We start from the raw sequence: 20999 nt of genomic DNA, 5'->3' as shown, positions 1-20999 counted from the left end.
GTGCACTGTTGCTTCGCACTTAGATTGCAGAAGAAGCTGTCTTTGTGTATTTCTCGACCTTGCAAAGGCATTTGATACCGTATCTATTCCATTACTGCTTAGAAAGCTTGATGGATGCGGTATCAAAGGCCACGCACTTCGGTGGTTTGAGAGCTATCTGAAGGGCAGGCTTCAGTGTGTTAAAATTGGAGACCATAGAAGCTCAACGAGAGAGGTCAATTTTGGAGTACCACAAGGTAGCATCTTAGGCCCAACCCTTTTTATACTCTATATGGACGACATTCACAGCATCTCTCTACCTAACGCGGATATTCTCTGCTACGCAGATGATACAGCTGTCATATTCCATGGTGAAAATTGGGATGAGGCTATATCTACCGCTCAAATAGGTATGACTCAGATAGTCGCATGGCTTGAACGCAATTTACTGACACTAAATGTAGAACCTGCTTAAAATATAGGTTAGTCTTTATCTGAGGAAAATAAACAGTTCCCGAGCGATACACAATAAGTTTTCTGTATTAGATAAGCCAGCCCATCTGGAACCGCATGCAAAGCCTATAGAAAAACAAAGGTTATATAATGTTTAAGGGATTTTGAGATTGTATGTTAGATTTTACAACTATTGTTGTAGTAGTAGATTATGATTATTACTACTACAAAGTTTTTTTACTTAAATTTCAGGCTGAACCTCAACCAGGTCCCTCATATTGTCAGGTGCAAGTTTTGAAAGATGTGACCAACTGCTATTCTGAACCAAAACCAGTACCAATCTATAAAAAACCAATACTTGAACCTCTACCTGGGACTTCGCATGTGTTGCATGCTTCATTTGAAGAAAATAAAGTGCTGAGTGAAATTAGCACTCCTCAGACACTAACAAATGAAAGGCAAACTAAAACACCAAAAGAAAAATATCTGTTGGCAAAATGCAGAAAACATTTCAAACATATTTGCCATGCCAATTGCGAAATAGCATAAAAAAGTTGAAAAATAAGGATATTCTAAAAGAATTGAGTCAGTTGATAAGATAATGAAAAAATTAGACTCCTACATTTTCCTTGTTGCTGCAAGCACAGATAAAAAACATAAAAAAACCAAAGGAAGGAGATGGACAAAAGAAGAAAAAATAACAGCACTGAGACTATATAAAAGATCACCAACTTGTTATAGACTGATGAGAAGATTGTTTTGTCTACCAGCTCAATCTACCTTAAAATGTCTTTTGAGCAAATTCTCCCTCGAAGTGGGAGTCAATAAATGTATTTTCTCTATGTTAAAAAGAACAGCAGAACTTCAATGTGCATCTGACAATGAATACATCATCATGTTTGATGCGATGTCAATTAAAAAAAATATAAAATATAATCAAAAGACAGATACAATAGAAGGATTCCAAGACCATGGACTTCAAGGCAGATCACCACAATTAGCAACACATGCTCTAGTGTTCATGTTAGCTGGCATTAGAAAAAAGATTAAGCAGCCTGTGGCTTACTACTTATCCAGCGAGTATGTAACAGCAGACCGTCTAGCAGTCTTTTTAAAAGGGGTAATGTTATCAAAACAATCCAAAATACTAACATTAAAGCTATCTTACTACGTACGGCTACTTACTTACTACGTAATACGTACCTATCTAATAAAACACAGAACTCCATTTTATTACTGTTATCTTTTATCTTTCTGAAATATTCTGCACACATATATTTAGAAAAAAGTCATTTGAAACATAATTATAATGTTAAAGAATAATTTTAGATATGTACTAAAAGTAAGTAATACATAACCCAAATCAGTTTCCACAAATTAAATTAAATAATCATGTGTGTGTATTACTAATTTGTCAATTTTTTTAGATAATACGTGAATGTCGTGAGGCGGGTCTTAGCATAGCGGCAACGGTTTGCGACATGGATGGGGTAAATCAACGAGCTTTGTCCATCTTGGGTGCCACTAGTGAAAAACCCTCCATTACTATTGATGATATAGAGATTATCAGTATGTATGACCCGCCTCATCTTCTTAAGTGTTTCAGAAATCTATTTCTGAAATACGATATCCAGTGCACTACACAAATTACATCAAACAACAAAAGTGGAATAGGTAAGAACTAATATTATGTGTTCTCATTTAGTAGATCATAATAATGCTAAATACCTACACATTATTATTTTTTTAATTAAATGAACTTCTTTATTTTAGGTGTTGCAAAATGGAGCCACATAAAAACTTTTTATGATCTGGCAAATAGTTTAAATACATTTTTTACTTTCATTTTCAGGAGTACTGACTTCAGAAGCAGCTGTAACTGCATGTGTAATTTCAAAAATGGACAAGCTATTTGATTCTGTCAACAGCGACTCCTCAGATTTGCGCCGCAGATTTTGCGGGAAAATACATGCGACTAATTAAAAGAAACCACACCACATCTCCAGTTATTTAAGGAAATGAAATTATTTTTTAATACTTTAAAATTCTTAGGCTGCACACGCACACCGCCTTCAAAAGAAGGATGGGTGTGGACTCTGAATGCAGTCGAACTTTTATGGAATAAACTCCGTACTAAACATTCAAATGTTCAAAGTCTTGCCACCCGCAGACTACAGCAGGACCCATTAGAAAACCTGTTTGGCTACATTCGTTGTAATTGTGGTGCTAATTACAATTACAACGGCTGGACAATTTGTTGTAGCCTTAAAAACTTCTATGTTAAGCAACCTAGCTCACCTAATCACTGGAAACAGCGAAAGCGATTACTGCGAAAGTATAATTGATAATTATAAAGAGGTATTGACCAAATCCATAAACATATGCACAAATGATACAATTTTACAGAATTTTTCATATTCCTCAGATTTCCCGTACTGCTGAACCATGCTGAACATGGTGAAGCTCAGGCATGTGCATATGTTTGTGGATTTTTAGTTAAAAGAATTGATTGTACCTGCACAAACTGTCATAATATTTTAATTTCTAAGGAAAAAGGGTCAGTAGAACATTTATTTATTCAATTTAAAGAATACTCCGAAAAGCAGAGCTTGAATTATCCCCATAAAAATATAATAAATTATGTGGAATCCTGTGCTTTGGTGGCAAACAGAATGTTTGAAGATATAGGGCACGAAAAGCAAGTACTTAAAAGAGTAAAAGAAAAAATTATAGAATCAGTTGATCATGAGTTTTTAAAGGCTTGTCCAGCACATTGGGAAAAAAATCTCAATTATTTTATTCACAATGTATCATATATTTGTACTAGTATTTGTATAAAAAGGCATTAAAAAATCGTCCAGTTCTCAGAAGAAGCTTCGAAAGCTTCCTTAAAGAGAAAAATGGATATTTTAAAACACAAATGAAATTTAAAAAAATTAAGAAAATTATTCCTGAGTTTTTTTGCTAATGTTAATGTAGGTCATGTTTTTGAAGTTACATTTTTCTTTCTGGTTGTGCAATAGAAATGAAATGAAAATTAGCATAATATATTATGACGTAGGTACCTACTAGGTCATATATTATGCTAATTTGAGATAATTATTCATTCCTATTGCACAACTAGAAAGAAAAATTCAGTTTTGAGTAATTTTCTCTACAATATTTCAAATATCCCGCCCTAATCGCGTTCTTTAGTTGTTCTGGGGTGCCACTAGATGGCGCGCAGCAAAACTGTCTTTACTTTTTTTGTACGAAGTCGTCGTTCTTCTCCCTAGAGTATATTGGTTCTGTGATCACATTTACCAACGTTAAACCTTATCGAGCAACGGTTGATTTCCCCGAGAATACCGTTCATGCAGATTCGTAGACTGAGACACGTTAATGGTCAGTACGGTATTTATGGCCAGATAATTAATGTACCTGTTGAAGTTAATACAATGGCGAAACAATTGCCAAGAAACATTGAAGATGACCATTGCTTTTATGTGCATTTGAAAAAGAAGTTGATTCACAAAACTAGTTATGTCCACGGGCTTATGAATAAGAGCCATATTAAAGAGTTGTCGTATTTAGTATCTACGCCTCTTTATATTTATTACACGACCGACGTCAGCGACAGAGGAATCCGGGCCTTAGGTTACAAACAAGAGAATCCGTCAAAAACGAAACTCAATTGTGAGGTATGCTTAATGTGTATTTTTTTAACTTTGCATATAGGGTACATAAAAAAAAAATATGCGCCGTTATGTGTCTTTCTCTTGGAATTAAACGTGGCACCGAAAAGTTCGTTTTATTACAACTCCCAAAATATCACATTGGCGACAAGGATTGACGCATTAATCATGAAGAAAAGTAGTTTATATAACATGTCGATTGGTAAGTTATCAGAATTAAATGTACATCAAGATGATTAGACTTTGTACGTGGAACGTTTGGAACAATATTTCATCGTAAATAAAATACCAGAAGATTTGCAAGTGCCCACCTTAATTACGATTATGGGCACGGAAAGTTACGAATTACTTGTCAATTTATGAACACCGCACCGGTCAGACCGAAAGAAAAAAATGTTTCGTGAAATATCCAATATCATGACACGTCATTTGCAACCTAAGACAAGCGAACTCGCGGAAAGAAATAAGTTTCACCAGAAATAAGTTTCAAAGATTATCACTTCCGATATGGCGACAAAGCAAAACGATGCGAATCACCTTGCTGTAGAAGAAACAAAACGTCGGAAAACTAAGTTCGACACCGACGGTGGCGGACGTCGGTGTCCCCAGTACCAGCAATCGCCTTTGTGTACATGATCGCAACACTCATAAACGTTTCCTCGTGGACACAGGCGCAGATATATCCGTGTGGGCCGCAACAAACAAATGGAAGAAAACCGATCCGAGCGCCTACAGATTATTTGCGGCAAACAACACGCCGATAAACACTTAGGGCGAGAAAACTTACAGGCTCGATCTTGGTTTGCGACGTAACTTCGTTTGGACATTCGTCATCGCCGACGTGAAGACATCAATATTGGGTGCAGACTTTTTACGGCATTACAAGCTCCTAGTTGACCTCCACAAAAGAAGATTAATTGATGATACAACAAAACTTGCTGTCGAAGCAATCGAAGTATCTACGACCGTACACTCAATCCGCGTCATGAGTTCAGAACAAGCTTAACAGCATATTGAATCAATACCCCAACATATTACGATCCGAATCATCTTTGAGTTCACAACCCCTCTACAAGATAATGAAACTATTTCGGAGTACGTAGCGGTGCTAGAGAAAATGTCGAAATCTTGTGAATATGGTACGCGGTTAGAGGAAAGTTTGAGATATAGATTGGTGTGTGGATTAGCCAGTGAGGTTATCCGTCAGCGTCAGCACCAACAAATTTCATTTTCCAGTTTTTCTTAAATTTTTAATACAGGCAATAGAGATAACCAGTAAAGAAAATATCATCTCTCGATTTAGGGCTACCGGCATAGTACAGACCTTTTAACCCTTTACGGCATTACAAGCTCCTAGTTGACCTCCACAAAAGAAGATTAATTGATGATACAACAAAACTTGCTGTCGAAGCAATCGAAGTATCTACGACCGATGTCATTGAAGCAACCGGCTAAGCATGAAGTGGTCCACCACATAGAAACAACGGGACCTCCGCTCTTCGCTCGCCCCAGGCCACTCCCACCCGAGAAATATAACGCTGCTAAAGCTGAATTCGACCGTATGGTGGAACTGGGCATCTGTAGACCATCAAAAAGCCCATGGGCAAGCCCACTGCACGTGGTGAAGAAAAAAGATGGAGGGCTACGTGTATGCGGCGACTAAAGACGTTTAAATGCAGTAACACAGCCCGATCGCTATCCGATACCTCGCATACAAGACTTTACATATCAGTTATACAACAAAAGAATATTCTCAAAACTCGACTTGAAAATGGCCTACTACTGGATACCACTGGCTGACGAAGAAACTGCACAGAAAACAGCCATCACTACACCGTTCGGGTTATACGAATTTACCTGTATGACCTTTGGACTTCGCAACGCCAGTCAAAAATTCCAAAGATTCATGCATCAAGTTCTCAGAGGCATTGATGACTGTTTTTGTTTCGTCGACGACATATTATTATACTCACAAGATCAAGAACAGCATAAAAAGCTTCTACATCAAGTACTGAAACGCCTCGACGACTACGGAGTTACATTGAGCATCGAAAAATGCGTATTTGGAGTAGAAAAGATCAATTTTCTGGGCTATGAAGTCTCGTCGAGTGGCTTTAAACCTACACAAGAGCGAATAGAAACAATATCCAAGTATCCTCAACCGAAGACCATTATAGAACTGCGTCGTTTCCTAGGAATGTTGAACTTTTACAGAGACTGCCTACCGAACCAAGCACATCTACAAAATATATATATATACACAGGGTGGCTCTGAAATACGTTGACAACTTATTTTACGATTTATTTTATTTTTCTTTTACACAGTATATCGGTGACTACTTTATAATAAAAATACAGTATTATTTTAATGTAAATATCTATTTATTTTCAAAATAACCACCTTTAGCTTTAATACAAAGACTTAAACGTTTTCTGAAGTTTTCGACGATTTTCCGTACCTCCTCTTCAGATATTTTGTTCCACTCACGAGTAAGTGTTGCCTTCAGCGCGTCTACACCTCTGTGTGATGTTGTAGGCCTTCGCCTCTAGAATTGACCATACGCTGAAATCCATTCGATTAAGGTCTGATGAAAATGGAGGCCATTCCTTGGAACTTATGAACTCTGGGAAATGGTCCATACATCACTACTGCACATTTGAGGCCCTGTGAGATGCAGCAGAGTCATGTTGAAAAGTCCACGGTTGGTCACCGAAGTGCTACTGGTTCCAAGGAAGAACTACACTCTCTAAAATATCGCGTCGGTATATTTCTTGATTCATTTTCACACCTTTTTTTACGAAAACGAGAGGAGTTTTGCCTGTTGAGCAAATGCCACGCCAAACCATGACTGAATCCGGTCTTTTCCGATGGGGGATAATTGCTGTGGCTCCAGGGCGACTAGAAGAGTAAACTTTATCGTTTTGGCGGTTATGAGACTGTTCAATCTGAAAAATTTTTTCATCGGTGAAAAAAATATTTTTCCACGCTTCACCAGCGGAGCGCGCTTTCAGTAAGCGACATCTTTCAAGGCGTATTTTTTTATCTTTATCATCCAACCGCTGCGCTTTTCGAAGCTTGTATGCTGTTGACTTGAGCTCATTTTTAACAACTCGTTGTAACGTTGAATGACTTACACCTAAATCTCGAGCCATTTTTCTTACCTTGGCTTGTGAATTGCGGGTCTATCTTTGTTTGGCGATATGTCGAAGCCTAGGCGTCTTTACAGTTCTTTTTCTGCCTCTTCCCAGACAGTCACCAAGATGGCCAAGCTCATCGTAGCGTTTAATAGCAGAAGAAACTAACTGCCGACTAATACTGAGAAGTCACACTATCGCGCACTGCCGCTTACCAGCCTCATATAAGGATATTATTGCATCTCGTTGAGCAGACATAGTAAAAAATGACTAATTTTTTATTTATTCTCTCCACAAATAACGTTAAGTTGGCGCCAAAACATGTGAAAATAATAATTAAAAAACAAAAGCAACGCAGCATGTCCCATTTTTGAAATTTATTATTTTGAAATTTGTCAACGTAATTTAGAACCACCCTGTATATATATATATATAGTTTATTTCTTATTCTTTCATAGACATAAACATGGACATATTCAATATAGTTTTGTTCACAATTAAAAAGTATAAGTGGCACCCGTTTTAGGCTTAGTTCGAAGAACTAGCCTGTATATACAGGCACCAGCTTCTCCCTAAGTCATTTGAACTTTTATAAAACAAAAAACTTGAAAAGTGAGCTAGTTAGATATATATAAATGGTATGTGCAAGCATATTATACAAAATGAATTAAACAAGTATCTACGTAATAAAAAGAAGAACGACAAAACGCCTATCGAATGGACTACTGCAGCAATTGAAGCTTTTGAGAAATGCCGTCAAAGCATCACAGAAGCGACAACATTATCTTTTCCCATTCCTGGCTGCTCCCTTGCCATCATGACTGACGCCTCAGATCATAGTCTCGGCGCTGTACTTCAACAAAAGATTGAGAACCGATGGAAACCGCTAGCCTTTTTCTCTAAAGCAATGAGTGCTACGCAATGTCGCTACAGCGTGTATGATCGCGAATTATTAGCGATGTACGCGGCTGTTAAACACTTCAGAAGATTAATTGAAGGATGCGAAGTCACTCTGTATACAGACCACAAGCCTCTCACCTTCGCACTAACAAGACCTGCAAGCGGTAGCGACACTCCACGGCGCGAACGCCAATTGCATTACATAAGTCAATTCTGTTCGAGTATCAAGTACATCAAAGGAGAAGAGAACACAGTCGCCGACGCGTTGTCACGCATCGAAGAGATCCAATGCCCTAATGTAATCGACTACAAGCAGTTAGCCATCGACCAAAGTAACGACGAAGAGCTCAGAAAATTAAAAACTCAAACAAATTTAACATTCGGTGAAGTCACGCTACCCAGACTCGATCGACCCATCACGTGCGAGCTATCAAGCGCATCGCCCCGTCCCTTTCTACCGAAGGCATACCGTTATATGGCATTTAACGCTCAACACGGACTATGCCACCCTGGTATTATAGCTACTCGGAAGCTAATAACATCGAAGTTTTTCTGGCCAGCAATGAATAAAGACGCTACGTTATGGGCCAAGTCTTGTATCAGCTGTCTGTCTTGTGTGTGTGTATAAAGTTCACCGGCACGTCGTCACTCCATTAGCAGAGTTCCCGCCTTCGCAACGCTTCGAACACATACACATAGATATAGTCGGTCCACTACGACTCTCAAGAGATTACCGATACTGGTTACCATCATTGATCGTCTTACAAAATGGGCTGAAGCAGTTCCAATTCAAGAAATAACTGCCGAAGTCGTCGCGAAAGCATTGTACGAGAACTGGATTGCACGCTTCGGCTGCCCGCTACGCATATCTACCGATCAAGGCCGAAAATTTGAATCTGCTTTATTTAAGGCACTCATGAAAAGATTTGGGGTTACAAGAATACGCACTACGGCATTTCACCCTCAAGCAAATGGGCAAATCGAACGATGGCATCGCACTATGAAAGCCGCGCTCATAGCTCGCGGCAGTACTTGTCAATGGACAGACGAACTACCGACAGTACTGCTGGGTTTACGCACAGCTATAAGAGAAGATAACAACTTGAGCCCAGCTATGATGACCTACGGCACTACACTGCGCATGCCCTCCGATTTCTTCGTGCCTACACGGACGGGAATTGAAGACGCTGACTACGTGAAACGCCTGACAGAAACTATGACTATACTCACACCGACTAAACGATCCCCCGCAAATCGAGCAACATTTATTTACAAGGATTTGTCTACGTGTACTCATGTATTCATACGGAACGATACAGTTCGAGCACCACTCACTCCGCCGTATGACGGCCCTTATGAAGTACTGAAGCGCTACGACAAGTACTACCAAATACAGTTACCACTTCGGACTACAGTAGTATCAATTGACAGACTCAAGCCTGCATACATATTAAACGAAGAGGTTGAAGGCAGGGGTAGCACAGTTCCATACTATGGTAAATATCGCAAAGAAAACGGCGACATCTTTATGTCTTAACGAACAACTTTTGAGTGAGTGATTACTACAATCTCTAAAAGATGTCGCGATTGACCCATTTTTCAATTTTATTCGAATATTCTTGATTATATTATTGTAATAATAATTTAAATATATGCCGGATAATTATTTAGTATCTTTTCCATCAATAAAAATATTTCTAAAATTACATAGAGAACATTCTAATAATTAAGGTATTTTTTTGCCTGGCCATGTTACATTTTTTTAAATTTTAACTGTTAACACAAGATGGCTACTGTACCTTGCGGACGCGCTTGTTGTATTTTGTAAATCATTTTTGTGTTATATTTCGGTTTTATGTGATTTCTTCTCCATTAGTTACGTCAAGTTGAGTTTCCTCCTTCGTGCTAGTGTTGAGTTTTTCTTTGAAATCGTGTACTTTGCGAAAGGACGCTATATTTTGGTTTGTGTTGTGTTGTGTTAAAAAATTCGATACAATGCCTCACAGTTGCGCTTTTGGATGTGCAGACACGGGTAAGTTACACTAAAATATCAGCAATGATCAATATGTTTTCACACGAAGTAAAAAATAATACTAAACTTAACTATTTATCAAGGAGTAACCTAGACTTTAATGATTAATCTACATTCATGCCGGCAAAATGCCAGCAAAGTATTGGTAGGTACCTAAATAACACCTGCCAGTTTATATTCTTCTAGCTAGTTATAAAAAAGAATCCTACAGATATTATTTCATTTAGAATATTTTTTTTCAGATGTTGTGATGCATGTCTTCCCTAATCCTGACAAATTTCCTGAACGTTTCAAAATTTAGGTTGATCTTGTTGGAGATAAATTAAAAACATTATCAGACAAACAAATTTACATAAAAAAGAGGATATGTGATATTCATTTCATCCAGAAACATAAAAATCGAAATAAACGTCTGAACATATTGGCAGTACCATCGCTTCATTTACCTGGTATGTATGTGTTTGTTAATAAAGACTCCTAGACTAGAGATAGCAACTACCATTTTCTTCGTATGAGCTTCTTATAGTAGGTACTTAGTAGTAATATAATAATTAAGAAAAATATTATTACCCCGTACCTACAAGTTTTTTTATTTTAAATTATGTTTTACTTACAGATAGTTTACAATATAAATAATAGTATTTTCTAGGGTTTGATTTTACGCGAGTATTATACATTTAGATATTACTAACCTAACCGACTGAAGGAGCACATTGCGGATATCAAGCATCGGCGTCACAAGAAGTCTGCGGTATGTGAACACACGCTGGACAACAACCACTTCATAAGATTTAACACCTGGGATCCTGTTATTAAGAATTTAAAATCCCATGTCAAACGTACCAAAAGACTAGAAGACACGATCAGCCAATACTACCAACATCCGGAAAAATACTCCACATACCAACTACGGAGGAATAGGTGGAGGTAGTTCACAAATAACAATTTTTGAATGACCGTCAAGACATACAACATCTCAGTCTCCCCGTGACCACGCTCGCTGTAAAGTGTTCGAAACGTCGGGAAAATAATATAATGAATAAATCGCGTTTAAAATCCGTTAAAAAGTCTTTAATTTCTAAATATAAATAATTACAATTTGACTTTTATAATTTTCAGAAATAACTGTCACTGGCTCTTCTGAAACTGTAAATGAGAGAAATATTGATGCACCAGTTCCTGGCACTTCTACTAGCTCAGGTAAAACTTAACTGACCAGAACCACAGTATGTATGCAGGGCGTCCCAAAAGGTCTTATTAAAATCTTAAATTTTAAAACCCTAAAATTAAAGCTTTGGGACGCACTGTATAGAGGACAACCAATATCACAACTCCATAGAAAGAAACGTCCGAAAATGTCAATTTTATTTAATTTAATTATACAAATATTTCCAAAACAATAAAAGTGATAGCCCTATAATATGCTTCAAATGAGCTGTTCGCCTAAACATTATATATGAATTGTGCCAGAAATCTTTTATTGTGCTAAAAAAGTAATAAAAAGTTCCTTGATGATACGAATCTAATCCAAATAATAGTAAAAATATGAGTACCTAATTTTGTTAATTTATAATTTTCAGAAATAACTGTTGCTGGCTTTTCCGACACTGTAAATAAAAAACGTGTTGATGTACTACTTCCTGTCACTTCTACTAGCTCAGGTAACATAACATTTACCAAATCTATTTTACTGTGATGTGAAAAAAAAAGAAAAAAAACATACGATAGTCTGAATATAATGCTTGTGCTTGTACATGTTCATGCTGTAATAAAAAAGTATTGCTTTTAAGTTGTGTCTTTTAAGATTATGTACATTTTCTCAGGCGAAAGACATATTGTCTCTGCAACTGATGTAACAAAGGAACATAATTACAGCGTGATAAGCAGAAATATGAATATGAAAAAAAAACATTAGCTAAAGGTAATTGAAGCAACTGAATATATCTTTTCTTTACTTTTCATAAAGGAGATGTTTCATTTTGAGCTCGCGCTTAGTACCCAGTACAAAATAAAAAAAAAACGAGAAAAAGAAATTGTATAAAAATTTTAAATTACTGTATGCCTAAATGCTGGGACACAACTGCACTTTAGCACCCTTTACGTACAATTATTAAATTCAGATTATTTAAATTTATATTATATTTTACCATTTTTCTCTTTTGTCTTGGTAGGCTTAGGTTTCCACTCTGTCTGTATAACTTATAGTAAAATGCAATAATTATAGACAACTCTATAATTCTTTTTCAGATGTAAGAGTATCCCTGGCTCACCAAATTTTATTAAGGTCAACCCAAACGAAAATAAAATATTTGCGATCTGAAATCTGCCGTTTGCGCAAAGAAGGAAAGACATTTAAAAGCTCGATTAGCTAATGCTGAGAAAATGTCTAAAATCATTGCATTTCAACTCCTTACAAAAAATATAAAGAGACCAGCACAATTATTCCTGAGCATGCAACAACAATCGCAGAAAAAACCCAAGGGGAGAAGATTCACGACTGAAGAAAAAAATTTATCCCTGTCCCTTTTTAAAAAGAGCCCAAAATGTTATAGAGTCCTAAGTAGCTATTTTACACTACCGTCATCCAAATCAATGAAAAAACTTCTCAGTGAAATAAAGATCACGCCTGGTATTAATACCATCATATCCGAAAGAATTAAAAAAAACTATGAGTGAAAAGGACACTAATGAGCGATTATGTATTTGACGAAATGTCCATCACTCCACAAATATTTTATAATTCAAATAACGATATTTTAGAGGGATTTACAAATGATCAAAAAACTTTCGCTAATCACGCTCTTGTATTTATGGTCAAAGGCATAGTGCAAAACTTTAAGCAACCTATAGCTTATTATTTCACAAATTCGCTAAATAAATTGGAATTAAAAAACTTGATAAAAACTGTAGTTGAACATGCATTACAGTCTGGGCTCCTAATTGTTAATACTGTTTGTGATCAAAGCACAGTTAATGTTGGAGCCATTACCGAATTGGTGAATGACACTAAATCTTTATTTTTAAGAAATGATAAAGAGTGGAAGCATGATATGTTTAGAGTTAAGGGACAAAACATAATTCCTTTATATGACATTCCACATTTAGTTAAAGGAATTAGAAACAATTTATTAACAAAAGATTTAACTTATATTATTGAAAATAATAAAAAAACTATAAAATGGGAATATTTCCAAAGAGTTTACGATGCTGATAAGTCATATCGGATATAGGATAGGAGAGCTTCGACTCCTACACAAATTGACAGAAGAGCATGTGATGCCTGAAAAAATTAACAAGATGCGCGTTAAATCTGCTACACAATTGTTTAGCCATAGTGTTGCTGTTGTAACCGAACATTTAACTGCAAGAGGTGATTTAAATGAAGAATGTCGTCAATTAGTAGACTTCACACTGTTAATGGATAATTTGTTCGATAGTATGAATGTAAGTACTTTTGCTATTCCAAACGGCAAAATATATAAAGGCCCTGTAAAACATAACTCTCCCCATCATAAACTCTGGCAAAACGCCAAAAAAATATTAAAAACTGTAAAATACATTAAAAAAGTAAAGGCTGGCAATGAAATCCAATTAATTGAAACAATAGTTCCATCTGTAACTAATTTAATAAAAACAATCGAAGGGATGGAATTTATTTGGAAACTTTTGTCTAGTAAATTTAGATTGGATGCAATGTTGACTAGGAACTTTAACCAAGATCCTATTGAAAATTTCTTCGGGAATATTAGGAGTTATGGAGCCAGGAATATTTCGCCAAAAACAATGGCATTCGAAGGAGCTTTCAAGGCTTTATTTTTCTAAATAATTTTAGCTCTCCTCATTCAAGGAGAGCAAACTGTGAGGAGGATTCCAATGAGTGTCTACAGACATTGAAGTTTTTTTTTAAAGAAAAGGTTAGCACTCCTGATGTTCCTGAACCAAGTATTCAATTTAACAATGAAATTTGCTCTGAGCAGATAACTGAAAATGACGCTGGTCAGACGAATTTCACTTGTGGTAGTGTCGTCAAAAAAATGTTGTCTAATAATGTTAAAAGTTGTCAACATTGCAGACAAAATTTATTGGATACAACATTTACAAACAAAAAAAATAACTTTATAAAAGCCAAAGAATACCATCCCAATAAGAAATGGCTTTGCTATCCTAATGATGGTACAGAAAAATATTTCAAAGAAATACAAAGTATTACTGATACAACAAAACTTGCTGTCGAAGCAATCGAAGTATCTACGGCCGTACACTCAATCCGCGTCATGAGTTCAGAACAAGCTAACCACAGCGTATTGAATCAATACCCCAACATATTACGATCCGAATCATCTTTGAGTTCACAACCCCTCTACAAGATAATGAAACTATTTCGGAGTACGTAGCGGTGCTAGAGAAAATGTCGAAAACTTGTGAATATGGTACGCGGTTAGAGGAAAGTTTGAGATATAGATTGGTGTGTGGATTAGCCAGTGAGGTTATCCGTCAGCGTCAGCATCAACAAATTTCATTTTCCAGTTTTTCTTAAATTTTTAATACAGGCAATAGAGATAACCAGTAAAGAAAATATCATCTCTCGATTTAGGGCTACCGGCATAGTACAGACCTTTTAAACCTCATAAAATATAAGGAAACTTCCTGACTACGAACAAGATAGAATAGATATAAAACTCAGACGAGAGATTCTTCCAATACAAGTTTGAAAAAGGAATAGATATGTCCGTATTCTTGTCTAAAATACAAGAAATGCAGAATACATTGAAACAGATGGGTGAAGAGATATCATAAAACTCAGACGAGAGATTCTTCCAATACAAGTTTGAAAAAGGAATAGATATGTCCGTATTCTTGTCTAAAATACAAGAAATGCAGAATACATTGAAACAGATGGGTGAAGAGATATCAGATAAATTTGTAATCACTAAAGTTTTAATGTCGTTGCCAGAATAAACATTTCGTTTCGGCTTGGGAGTCTGCACCTGATGAGAAGCAAACATTTGAAAATCTAGTTTCAATACTCATTGAAGAAAAAAGAGTGAAAGAAAAGACTGAAAATATGCAGCAATGCTCTGCATTCTTCATCTTCATGAAAAATAAAAGAATAGTAAAATGTTTCCAATGTGGCAAGAGTAGACATTATCAGAGTGACTGTAAGAATACCAAAAGTAACAGTGAAGAGAATGTGAATAGTAATAACTGTTTTTATTGTGGGAAGTTTGGACATTTCAAGTCTCAGTGTCGTTTTCATAAACAAAGGATGAACGGAAAATAAAATAAAAGTAACGCGTTTGTAGTGTCTATTTCGTCGCATGAACTGCGAATATCTAAGTGGCTAATTTATTCTGGCGCCAGCGAACACATGTGCAAGAATCGCGCATTGTTTACATCTTTCTCAAGTATTTCGCCAAAACCGATAACTGCGGGTAATGGCGCAGATTGATGCGATCGGTTGCGGAAAGATGGCGGTTCGAATCTCGAACGGAATTTAAGGGATCGAAACAGTGATAGAAAATGTAAACAAAACGTTATAAAAAAAAAACGTTCCTGAACTTAACACGAACTTGTTCTCGTTCAATCGCGCCACAGACAAGGGATAATATGTCATTGTGACAAATGACAGCAGACAGCAGTTGTCGATTTTAGAAATCGAACGAGAACAAACTTTATGCGGTAGCGGAAAGAATTAGAAATTCATATTATTCGGAGTTACGCTATTGGCTCCGTGCACGTGTATTACAGCGCCAACTAGCGTCCACAACTTTGTGGGCTCTGTCACATTGACGTTTAGGCCGTATATTGGTGAAAAAATATCGAAATGAAAAAATAACAAATATTTTCGACTAATAAATTGTTGTGATACCACGATTTGGGTGGAAAAAAGGTGTTGAAATTATTTAAATTATTTCTGCCAGTGTTCATTCAGTTTACAACACAACAACTACTGTGACTGTGACTTGCATATAGTAAATAATTTTTTGAAAAATAAGGTCATAAAGAAGTTTCACTTCCTACGTGTGTACAGTACACGCACACATTTTTGACGTGACAACGTCTTATAATTCGATATAGCCGGCTGCATATATATGTAAAATGAAATGAAATGAAATGAAAATGAAATGAAATGAAATCATTTATTAGGTACACCACATTGACACATAAAACATAAGTAACAAAATTAAAAAAAAAGAAGAAAGAACAGAACGCAAAACAGAGAAAATAATAATAAATTTGTGTGGCGACCTAAATGGTGAGGCCCTCAGCATATGTCATGCCGACATGGTCGGCATAACGCTGGTTTTCAGTGCCCCCCACAAGACAACAGGGCAGAAGCCCAAAGTGTCCCCTAACCGTGACTATTACTAATAATACCTATACAGGAAAAATAATAAATAGATACTAAATAGAAACAAAATCCTCTACAGAATTATACATATTATGAACATATAAAAACAAAAAAATTATAATAATAATAAATAAAAATAAAATACATATAAAATAACATAATAAATAAATAAATAAATGTATAAATGTATATTAGCCCTATATACAACGCAACTAGGCTTGTTTGACGAATTCGTTTATCAAGTGTGCTTTATATTTATATCTGAAAGCATTTTTTGACACTGACTCACGTATCGGCGGCGGAAGATTGTTCCAGCACTTCGTTGCGTTGTATACAAAACTACCTCTAAAAGCAGTTGTATGGAACTTTGGCATAACTAGCATGTACGTGGACCCTCTTGTGAAGTGCGAACCTTTTCTGTCTCTCATCCATCTCAGCTTACAGTAAAGGTATTTAGGCATCTGGGATGTTACCACTTCAAAAAGCATGACAGCGAAGTGAAGGCGTCTGCGTCGTTCCATGTTGAGCGTTTTTGCCTTGATCAGATACGGCGTAACGTGATCTCTCGAAGGTATGTCCCAACAGAAACGAGCGCAGGCGTTCTGAACGCGCTGTATTGCAGTCTTAGTTTTTTCAAGCAATCTTGTACCGTACATGGTGTCCGCGAAATTGAATTTCGAGAGTATAAGTGCCTCGCACAGCCTTGAACGTAAGGGTGCGGTAATGTAGGATTTTATACGATACAACAGCTTTAATCTATAGAAACAGTTTGAAATGGTGGTATGAATGTGTTTCTCGAACCTCAAATTTTCATCGAACACGATCCCAAGATTGCGAGCTTCCCTAACGCGTTCAATCAACTGCCCCTCTACACTGATAAGCGGATTATGTTTCGCCACTTTTTCAACCAAAATCGGTGTTCCCAATAACATAAATTTGGTCTTCGCAGGATTAATAACCAGAGAGTTTTTCTCCGACCATTTTGAAATACGCTGAAGGTCTGAATTTAATTCGGCAATAGCTTCAACAGTTCGAGATGGATGAAAAGATATATATAATTGTATATCATCTGCGTATGAATGGTACCGGCAATATCTTATTTCACGCGTAATATCCGTACTATACAGAATGAAAAGTAGGGGACCCAGGATGGAGCCTTGCGGAACTCCTCTGGTCACGCTACTTTGCCTGGAATATGCAATTGAACCATCTTCCTTGCGGATGACTACAGTTTGAGTACGTTTGTTGAGATAACTACTGAACCAGCTTATTGTTTCCTTACTAAACCCATAGTACGACATCTTGGATAGAAGAAGCGGAACATTGATGGTGTCAAAAGCTCTAGTGTAATCAAGGAATACAACAGCAGTACTCATGCCCGTGTCTTGCGCCTTCAGGATGTTATCCACAACTTCAGTTAGTGCAGAGGCAACACCACGTCCCTGTAGAAGATCATGTAGAAATCTTGATGGAGGGATAGTGCCCGAGATGAAGTGTGTCAGTGTCATAGGGATCATGTTTCGCCGTGCCGTAAGATATTATAGAAAATATTATGAGGTTTTATTTTCCTCCTGAAAAGTTTTGAATTTTAATTTCGGGACCTTCTTACAGACGCCGCTTCAATTATATACATTTTCATGGTCTTAACTACATCTAGATATAGGTTACTCCTTTTGTTTTCATATATTTTTTAAAGCGCTTTAAACTTTTTTGACACATGAAAAAGAAGCAAAGTAAGCAGGTTTCACGGTATATAGTTTGACACTAAATTCCATTGGACGACGAACGAAGCGAGTCTTTTGAAAAAAATTGCATTAACTACTGTGTAAATTAGTAATAAATAATAATTATTCTAAGTGCACCTGGTGTTTTCTAGTAATTTCTATAATCAATAACTAGTCGTCTTTAGATTTGACTGGTTCAAGCACTTCGGGATTCTCGTCCATACTAGCAGCTGTGTCCGTACGAGTCTTGTCCACTGGGTATAACCTAAAAAATATTTTTTAGTATTTTATTATGCATTTAAAATCAGTACATTTGACACGTATCCCCATCTAGTGCAATATGAATGCTAAGAAAATAAATGAGAAATCTATTTGTTTCTACACTTGCGCATGCGCAGTTAGTCCGAAGTCAAACTTGACCAGAGTTTTTCAAAAGAGGAGTTTTATAATTTATATTTTTTTTTTTTTTTTTTTTTTTTGTTTTTATGGCATTCAAATGCTTTATAAATATAAATTTATAAAGGATAGAAAAAACTCGATCACGAGGCGGGACTTGAACCCGCATCCTTCGCGCCATTCCGGGGCGGATGCCTAACCAACTCAGCCACTCGTGACCCGCCCGAGCAATCGAATTTATTCTATCCTTTCAGTTTTATGTGTCCCAAGGGACACACCGCGCGCCATCTATTGAGATGATTTAACAACCATTTCAACCAATATGAAGCACTTTTCAGTGAATACAATATTGTAACGATGGAACACGACCTTTTCTTGAATTTATTTTTTTTTTTTTTTTTTTTTTTTGTTTTTATGGCATTCAAATGCTTTATAAATATAAATTTATAAAGGATAGAAAAAACTCGATCACGAGGCGGGACTTGAACCCGCATCCTTCGCGCCATTCCGGGGCGGATGCCTAACCAACTCAGCCACTCGTGACCCGCCCGAGCAATCGAATTTATTCTATCCTTTCAGTTTTATGTGTCCCAAGGGACACACCGCGCGCCATCTATTGAGATGATTTAACAACCATTTCAACCAATATGAAGCACTTTTCAGTGAATACAATATTGTAACGATGGAACACGACCTTTTCTTGAATTTATATTTTTTTTTTTTTTTTTTTTTTGTTTTTATGGCATTCAAATGCTTTATAAATATAAATTTATAAAGGATAGAAAAAACTCGATCACGAGGCGGGACTTGAACCCGCATCCTTCGCGCCATTCCGGGGCGGATGCCTAACCAACTCAGCCACTCGTGACCCACCCGAGCAATCGAATTTATTCTATCCTTTCAGTTTTATGTGTCCCAAGGGACACACCGCGCGCCATCTATTGAGATGATTTAACAACCATTTCAACCAATATGAAGCACTTTTCAGTGAATACAATATTGTAACGATGGAACACGACCTTTTCTTGAATTTATATATTTTTTTTTTTTTTTTTTTTTTGTTTTTATGGCATTCAAATGCTTTATAAATATAAATTTATAAAGGATAGAAAAAACTCGATCACGAGGCGGGACTTGAACCCGCATCCTTCGCGCCATTCCGGGGCGGATGCCTAACCAACTCAGCCACTCGTGACCCGCCCGAGCAATCGAATTTATTCTATCCTTTCAGTTTTATGTGTCCCAAGGGACACACCGCGCGCCATCTATTGAGATGATTTAACAACCATTTAAACCAATATGAAGCACTTTTCAGTGAATACAATATTGTAACGATGGAACACGACCTTTTCTTGAATTTATATTTTTTTTTTTTTTTTTTTTTGTTTTTATGGCATTCAAATGCTTTATAAATATAAATTTATAAAATGTGTGTGAATGGCGCGAAGGATGCGGGTTCAAGTCCCGCCTCGTGATCGAGTTTTTTCTATCCTTTATAAATTTAAATTTATAAGAGGAGTTTTTTTAGAGAAAGACAGATAGTGTACCATGATTTCAACTCTCTTTCTTATTGTGAAAAATACAAAACAGTTGCATGTCTTATTTACTGTCTACAAACTTCTATGCAAACATCACACAGTTTTTTTTATGATTAAACCAACTAACCAATATAAAAAGTAAAACATTTCAAAATCACACTCACCATCTCTGATACAGATACACCAAGAACACGAGGTCATCTCTGAAGCAGGCTACTCTGTGTGCGGTGGGCATCGTTATTATAAACGCGAACACATCATCTATGAACGTGTTGAACGCTTTGTACATGAAAGCTCGCCACGGGAGAGCCGCGACCGAGCGGAGACGGTAGTTCACGAATAATTGGGGCAGCATAAAGAGGAAACCGAACGCGTATACACCGTTCACTACACTGTGTAACGCCCATGAGTACCAGCTGGAATGGAAAAATTTGTTTAACTTAATTGCTCTTACATGGATTATCTATGTTTACAATATACTTTTGCTATTTTAGGAGCAGTACGTAGAGCGCGTCTGCTGTTAATAAAAAAGTAATATGTGTACACAAGAACAAGTCTAAACAAATATTTTTGGAGCTCTAAGCAGATAGTAAAGCGCGTCTGTTCAAGCAAACTTTTCTGCGCTCATAGAGCAGGAAGTAGAGCGCGCCTGCTCTTACAAAATTGTTTTGGATCTCAGACAGCAGCAAGTGACACATTGTCTGTTATAAATTAACTTTTTGAAGTGAAACTTCATTATCGGGATTGGAAAAAAATTTAGTGTAACATTTTTTCGTTACGCGTGACATTTTTTCTGTTACGCGCCATCTTTTTCTT

The 20999-nt window shown here is 36.6% G+C and overlaps 1 protein-coding gene and 1 long non-coding RNA gene across 3 annotated transcripts in view; one reads left to right on the top strand and one right to left on the bottom strand.

Annotated features, from left to right (window-relative positions):
• The window catches only part of LOC123691700 (cleft lip and palate transmembrane protein 1-like protein), a 31085-nt gene that overhangs the window by 4650 nt on the left and 5436 nt on the right, over positions 1-20999 (bottom strand). Inside the window, exons 7-8 of one of the 2 annotated variants that reach the window (XM_045636236.1) lie at positions 20348-20599; positions 18388-18514 (exon numbers count right to left, since the gene is read on the bottom strand). In XM_045636236.1, the coding sequence (XP_045492192.1) occupies positions 18421-18514; positions 20348-20599 (346 nt within the window). In that variant the 3' untranslated portion in view covers positions 18388-18420. Of the gene's footprint in view, positions 1-17985; positions 18515-20347; positions 20600-20999 lie in introns of those variants that run through there. The other variant, XM_045636228.1, reaches the window with a different exon arrangement.
• LOC123692543 lies at positions 11750-14469 on the top strand. Its single transcript, XR_006751582.1, has 3 exons — positions 11750-11834; positions 11997-12094; positions 12421-14469. It is a non-coding gene; the product is annotated as an uncharacterized LOC123692543 (long non-coding RNA).

This window comes from Colias croceus, chromosome 1, assembly GCF_905220415.1.
Source record: "Colias croceus chromosome 1, ilColCroc2.1".
Lineage (NCBI taxonomy): Eukaryota > Metazoa > Arthropoda > Insecta > Lepidoptera > Pieridae > Colias > Colias croceus.
Note: the sequence above shows the minus strand (reverse complement) of the source record. Positions and strands in the feature narration are given on the sequence as shown.